General features: G+C 51.0%; 1 protein-coding gene across 1 annotated transcript in view; it reads right to left on the bottom strand.

Annotated features, from left to right (window-relative positions):
- Nucleotides 1-4949, bottom strand: part of LOC128274497 (uncharacterized) — a 6544-nt gene extending 1595 nt beyond the window's left edge. The window contains exons 1-5 of the mRNA XM_053012714.1: nt 4833-4949; nt 3210-4764; nt 2922-3125; nt 1305-1706; nt 1-980 (exon numbers count right to left, since the gene is read on the bottom strand). The exon at nt 1-980 is cut by the window's left edge and continues 499 nt beyond it. Coding sequence (XP_052868674.1) covers nt 1-980; nt 1305-1706; nt 2922-3125; nt 3210-4764; nt 4833-4949 — 3258 coding nt within the window. The remainder of the gene's footprint in view (nt 981-1304; nt 1707-2921; nt 3126-3209; nt 4765-4832) is intronic.
- Nucleotides 4950-6327: the final 1378 nt, after the last annotated feature.

Below are 6327 nucleotides of genomic sequence, written 5' to 3'. Positions count from 1 at the left end.
CCGCATTCGCCCACGGCGGTCGTCGTCGTCTTCGTCCGTCTGCTCGTCGGAATCAGTGCGGAAGGTTTTCGTCGGCGTAACCGGAGTGTTGACCGGGCCATTCACCGCGGTGCCGTTCACGTCCGATGTGGACGGTGTTGCGAACTGTGCCGGTGACGGTCCACCGACGGTCGCCGTCGCCGGTGGTTTGACCGGACTCGTAAGAAAGACTAGGTTGGCCCCGATCCCGGGCGGAAAGTTCAGTAGATTCGGATAGAGCGGATTGGTGGTGGTGAGGAAGCTATTGTTTTTGAGGATAAATGCTGCCATTGTGCCATTCGCCGGCATAAACGAGGCAGTGGAAACGGATGGCGGCATCACACCGACACCGTGCAGTGGAGGAGATCCTCCAGCTTTCAAACCGTTACTAGAGATGTTTGCCGAAGGATCGTTTGCTGGTGGCGGTCCCGAATGGGTGTCGCCAAGTGGCACGGGGCGAACGGCCGGAGCCTTTGTCGCCATCTTAGCGATAACGTGCGCAGGCAGCTGATACTTGATCGGCGTGATCAAGGTGAGTGCCGGTGGATAACGATCGGGCAATCTGGGGGCCGCTTCGTACAGCTCGAACAGTGCACTATTGCTGAGGACTACTTTGACCATCTTTTGACTTTTGTCAGCAGACTGGTCCTTGTCGTGAGATCTGCTTCCAGAAGGCGCTTCCGGGACGGGACTAAGAGGAAGACCATTTTCTCCATCTGCCATTATCTCATCGACCGTGTCAATGGCATTACTCTTTTCTGTCGGTGCCATCGGTAAGCTTTCTTCTGCCGCGTGATCCACCGACATTGCGCCTGGGATCGCTTCTTCTGCGATCGGTTGAAAATGATCATTCTTATCGTTGCTAAGGAGATCGCCGATCGCCGCCACGTCGTGTCCGATGAAAGCTGTTTCGGTTGTTATGGCAACTTCCATCTTTTCACTGGCCTTCTCTGCTAGGCCCACTAGGGTTTCAGTCGGAACCAGTTCGATAGGGTCACACGATATGATGGGGGGCAGCAGATTACCGGGGACATCGGCGAGTTTATCATCGCTACCATCGACCACCAACTGTTGGTCGTTTGCGTGTTCATCTTCCGGATTTGGGTTTAATTCGGGTAAAGTATCATGCTGTAACGGAACGCTTCTATCGCAATGACGTTCGCCGTTTAGCACCGGGACCTTGGGTACATTCCCATTGGTCGTCGGGTAAGCGTCAGCGGCGTCCGGTTGGTCCGGTTGGTGTTGAACTTTATCGTCCTTTGCTACAGTATGCTCTCCGATCACACTTGCTTCTTCAGTCTTGATGGTTTGGTTCATTGCGCCGCCACAAGCATCTGCTTGTACCATTTCCTCGTCTAGCTGCCAAGCTTGCTCCCGCCAGGAATCTTCGCTTCCTAAATCTATTATCGGTTCATCCGGTGCGGCATTCAAATCGGCCGTTTTACAATCATTATTTCCGTTTGTAAATGGTTCCTTTTGCTGTTCAGTTGTTGCAACTACCGAAGCAATGGCTTCTTCGATCGTCACATCGTCCGGCCGAATGTCTGTTTCTTCACCAAAACTCTTCTTTTCTATCGTTTGTTCGTGACTGGCGACTTTATCCGACTCTGCCGCCGCATTTTCAGCCAAAGCCTTATCGTCGTCTGGCACGTAATCAAAGTTGTTGGCTTTCGAAATAGGAGAGCTAGCTTCGGAATGGATTGTCGGAACGTCCATATCGAAGCCATTGCCCTCGTCGTGCGATCGTGGAGATCGCTCGACATCGCTTGCTACGTTTACTTTTGTGTCATCCATCAAACGTTCGCAGTTCGTGTTCGATACTTCCTCAGCCGGTTCGTTTCGTTCACCGGGCGTCCTTTCTTCGCGCTGCTTTGGAGACGGATAGGGGTCGATCGTAGAACCGCTGTCCACCGGTTCGTTTTCATTTAGCACCTGGTTTGTGTCCTCTTTTGTGGTGTGTTCGTTTTGCGGCAGAATGTTCTCATCTGCGGCTATTATCGGTTTTTCAATATCGGATTCGGATGGTGGATTCGCCTTATTCGCTTCATCTTCGCGATCATGCAATGCAGAGGCCGGGGAACAGTTTCCAATACCGTCACGACCGTTATCCTGCTCTGTAACTAGTTCTTGTTTGATCTTTACTTCCTTGGGATGTTCTCCTTCATCCGGCACTTCTCCGTGAGCAATTCGATCTTCAAGGGGCTCTTGTTTTATAGCATAATCCGTTTGGGCTTGCTCTATTAAAGACGGATTGATTTCTGATGCTTCATCATCGTTATTGCCGGATATTTCTGATACAGGATGATCTGCCTCAAGCTTGATCCCATGAATCTGATCGTTGTGTTCCGGGAGTGAAGCGTGCTTTTCGTCGTGATCGCTGCTTAACAACACTGCTTGTTGATCTTCGGTGGGTAGCTCAGAGGTGCTCGGTTTAGTGACTTCTGTATCTTCTGTTGTGCTTTTTTCCACTGAATCTTTGCTTTCGATCGTCAAGTCAATTGTTTCTATCTTCGTTGGCTTCCGTGGACTAGTCACAGATTGAAGCTGCTCTCCATCATCCCTTCGAGAAGAAATTCCTCTAACTTCCAAAGCACCGGAATCAGATGTCACTGTTGTTTCCGTTTGTTTTGGAGTAACGTCTTCGCTCTCGATTGAATTATGTACACCATCCGAGCTATTTTCCTGTCGCTGGCTTTGAAGATCATCTGTCTTGCCTGAACTACACCACACATTCCTTTCTGCGGCTTTCGATGAGCATTCCTCTACGTGCTGGTCGCCCGCACGGGATTGGAAAATCTGTTCCGGTAGCTTTTCAGCCACGGTTAATGGCTCGTTCATTAGCGATGTTTCGCAGGTCGTTTCACTTGCTTTCGATGCCAGTTGGTCATCACTTTGTGATTTACTCTGCTCGTTGTGGTGTTGCAACGGTACCAGACTGGGAGGGTTACTGACGATCATCGGTTTTACGGCGATCAACTGTATTTTGTTACACCGTGGCGGAAGCGAAGATTGTTGCGTGTTTGAACCATTCTGTTCTGCCACCGTCGGCCCGTTGGATGGTTTCTGTACAATCGTTACGCCCGGTTGCAGCAGCAGCGGCAGTGGAACTGAAAATGTAAATGAGGAAGGAAAAGAAATTAACATTCGAATCGGCAAGATGAATTAGAGCCAAAATTGGAATCGATCGTTACAAATAGGTTCGGGCGATCGTGCCCCGGAGAAGCTGCTGTTTTCATCGAGTTTCGTGCCACCGGCAGCACTGCTTCCCGAGGTGCCGGCATTGGAAAGATTGATCGCACCGAGCATATGCCGTAGGTTTCCAAACAGGTTCGAAGCGGTATCAATTTTAATAATGTTCACCGGTGGACCGACTGCTTTCGGATCGGGCGTGTCGTGTTGCGCTTCGGGTTCGTCGCTCGATTCCGTCTTCACCTGTGCCGGGACTCCGGTCGGTATCACTGAAGACGTACAGGGAACTAGGGGGGGCAGAACGGGTCGTGCATCTGGTCGTTTGACCGAAGTGAGCAACATATTGTAGCTACTGGCCAGCTGCTGGTGCTGCTGGGCGAGTAAAAGATTGTTTAGATACACCTGCTTGGGGGAAACGCAGGACGTGGCCGCGTGGGCAAACGTGGGTTCGATTTTAATCTCCGACTGATCGGCCGAAGCTGATTCTTTTTTAACCATATCCCCATTCGCCCCGGAGGGTTCCGTTCCGTTCGTCGTCGCCGCCGGTTCCTCTTTGGCAGTGCTTTTCTTCAGTGCGGGTTGCGATGCCGTGTGCTGCTCCTCGGCCAGCAACAGCGTCGCGTGGGCAAAGATCGGATCCTTGAGCCGATTGTAGGTCGGCACCTCGATGCCCAGGTGTTTCATGACCAGCTTCATGACCTCATCGCACCGTCCGTTGATTTTTAGGGTCGAGACCTTATCCTTCGGGGTCCACTGCAGGTTGACGATAAAGATTTTCGGTCGCTTCTTGATCGGCCGATCCGTGGCCCACAGCCACGTGTACTTGCGGAGCACCTTCAGGCTTGAGCCAATGCAGAGGATCAAATCAGTCTTCTCCGTGTGCGCCGTAATGCCGGCCCAGTTGAGCGGCCACTTGAGCTGGCCCCGCTCGCCAAAGTGTACGATCGTGTCGATGAGTGGGCCTCCGCACCGCCGGCACCGTCGGTTCGTCTTGTGATAGTGCCGTGCGGTGAACTGGGTCGTGTCGAACAGGCGCCAGTACTCGACGTTCGGTTTGCATTGCTTGCACACCTCCACGTACATGTTGCCGTGCACTTCGGAGAGCGAAAAGCGTGACAGTCCGGAGCGCAGGTGTAACCCGTCGCAGTTTTGCGACAACACGTGCTTCAGCATCCCGCGCTGGTGCAGCTCGAAGAGGGCCATGTGCGTGAAGGTGGGATCGGCAAGCGAAAGATCGTACTCGCCAATGTCTTTGCCTTGCTCGAGCAACGTCCATATTCCTTGGCTTCCCCGGTAGTCCGGTATCTTGGCGGACGTACTGATGCCGGCGCCAGTGTACACGATCACGTGGTTCGCCTTCGCTATGGCTTGCGCCAGCTTCAGCGCTTTGCGTTCGATTACCTCCGGCTCATCTTCCGTCTCCAGCGCACGTTCCTTGTACTCTACGTTGCGCTTTCGCCTTGCCAGGACTTGCTTCACCACCTCCGGTTCTTTCTCCAGCAAGCGGATCTCTTCGTGTGACCTTTTGGATTCACATTTGTTCAAAATAGCTGCAATCTGTGGGGGGTAAAACGGGAAGCCGTCACTTTAGCATAATTACGTCCATCGCCAACGCGCCAACGTACCTTGCGCCAGGAGTCACGTTTTTGCTTCTTGGGACACTCTTCCTTCGGCGGTGATTTGCGGCGCCGTGTCGTGCCTTGCTCGAGAATGGCCGACAACGTGAGCCCTTTCATATGCATGGTTCTGGTCACGGTGGATTCGATTCGGTTGGGACATTACATTAATTAGCGCTAATTGCCTTTCACACACCGCTGGGCTGTTGTTTTGGGCGACAATTCGACGAGCGCCGTCTATCATTAAACCGCGAGAAAACCACGTGCTTTACGCCAAAGCCCACTGCCACGCGCACCCATGCCCGATTATATCGATACCGATGGACGATTTACGAGTATTTTTCCCTCTACTCTAATTCATGAATTTGTGATTCTTTTTGTGTTCTCGCCAAAGCCTCGCGAAAATGACAGCTACCCAAGCGAATGTGTTTAATATTTTTTTATTATTGTTTATCTACTGCCTGCTCTCGCCAAGCTGCGAGTGCGCAATGCTGCTTTCTCTTTCTTTGTTATGTATGATTCTCATGCGCTACGCGTTTATAACACCTCTTCAGATGCGCTTGAAGCAGGCATTGCGACAACGCCATCACCTCAATCCAGCTTGAGAAGCTGTGTGCTGATGTGGGGATTGTGTTGGTTCTGTTCGAATTGAAACTCAACTCTGCTAGTTTATTTGCGGATGCGGAATGCCGCACAGCGCAAGTGATGCCAGTTAGACATTCTTCTTCTTCTTCTATATACAGGGTGATCTATAGCAAGGGTTCTCTTTTTCATGCCTACGGCCGTTTTGCTGTCCGCGTCGACGGCACGCCGGCGATTCGAAAGCTCGTGGCTCCTTGGGGAATGGTCTTTAGAACCAGATGCACCAGGTATTGTAGACCACGATGGCTTTTCTTTAATAAATGGAAGATTCCGAATCCGATTCAAATTAAAAGCAACCCTGACCACAAATCGTAGAAGCGTTTTAAAGCGCCGTTCACACGCAGCGATATATCGCAGCAATGCCTTGTATCGATTAACCGAGCGATATATCGCAGCCAAGGTGGAGCGTCTACACGCCACGATGTATCGATTCGATTTGCAATCGCAGATCTCAGTGTCATGGAAACAGCCATGGAAGAAACACTGTGCTTGTCTGCCTTTGGATTGTGCGTTTCGGTTACAAAGCAAAAAATAGAACGTACCAAGAGTACTAATCGGTCACAGTGGTCGAGGAAATGGCTTTTAAAGCGAAGCCATTATTCTCACGTTAAACTTTTGCTTTAAAAACATTCAAAACAACATGCCAAACCGCCATCAACACACGCACACATGTCTATCCACCGTCAGCACACGCACACATGTATGGAGATTGGACCGAAATTGATGCTCGGCGCATTCAATTTTTTTGATCTGCCAATCTGGTCGTATACAAGCAATTTGTTCCTTTTTTGCTGTCTACACGTAGCGATATATCGTTGCAATTGGTTTCATACAAGGCATTGCTGCGATATATCGCTGCGTG

The sequence above is a fragment of the Anopheles cruzii genome, chromosome 3 (genome assembly GCF_943734635.1).
Source record: "Anopheles cruzii chromosome 3, idAnoCruzAS_RS32_06, whole genome shotgun sequence".
NCBI lineage: Eukaryota > Metazoa > Arthropoda > Insecta > Diptera > Culicidae > Anopheles > Anopheles cruzii.
Note: the sequence above shows the minus strand (reverse complement) of the source record. Positions and strands in the feature narration are given on the sequence as shown.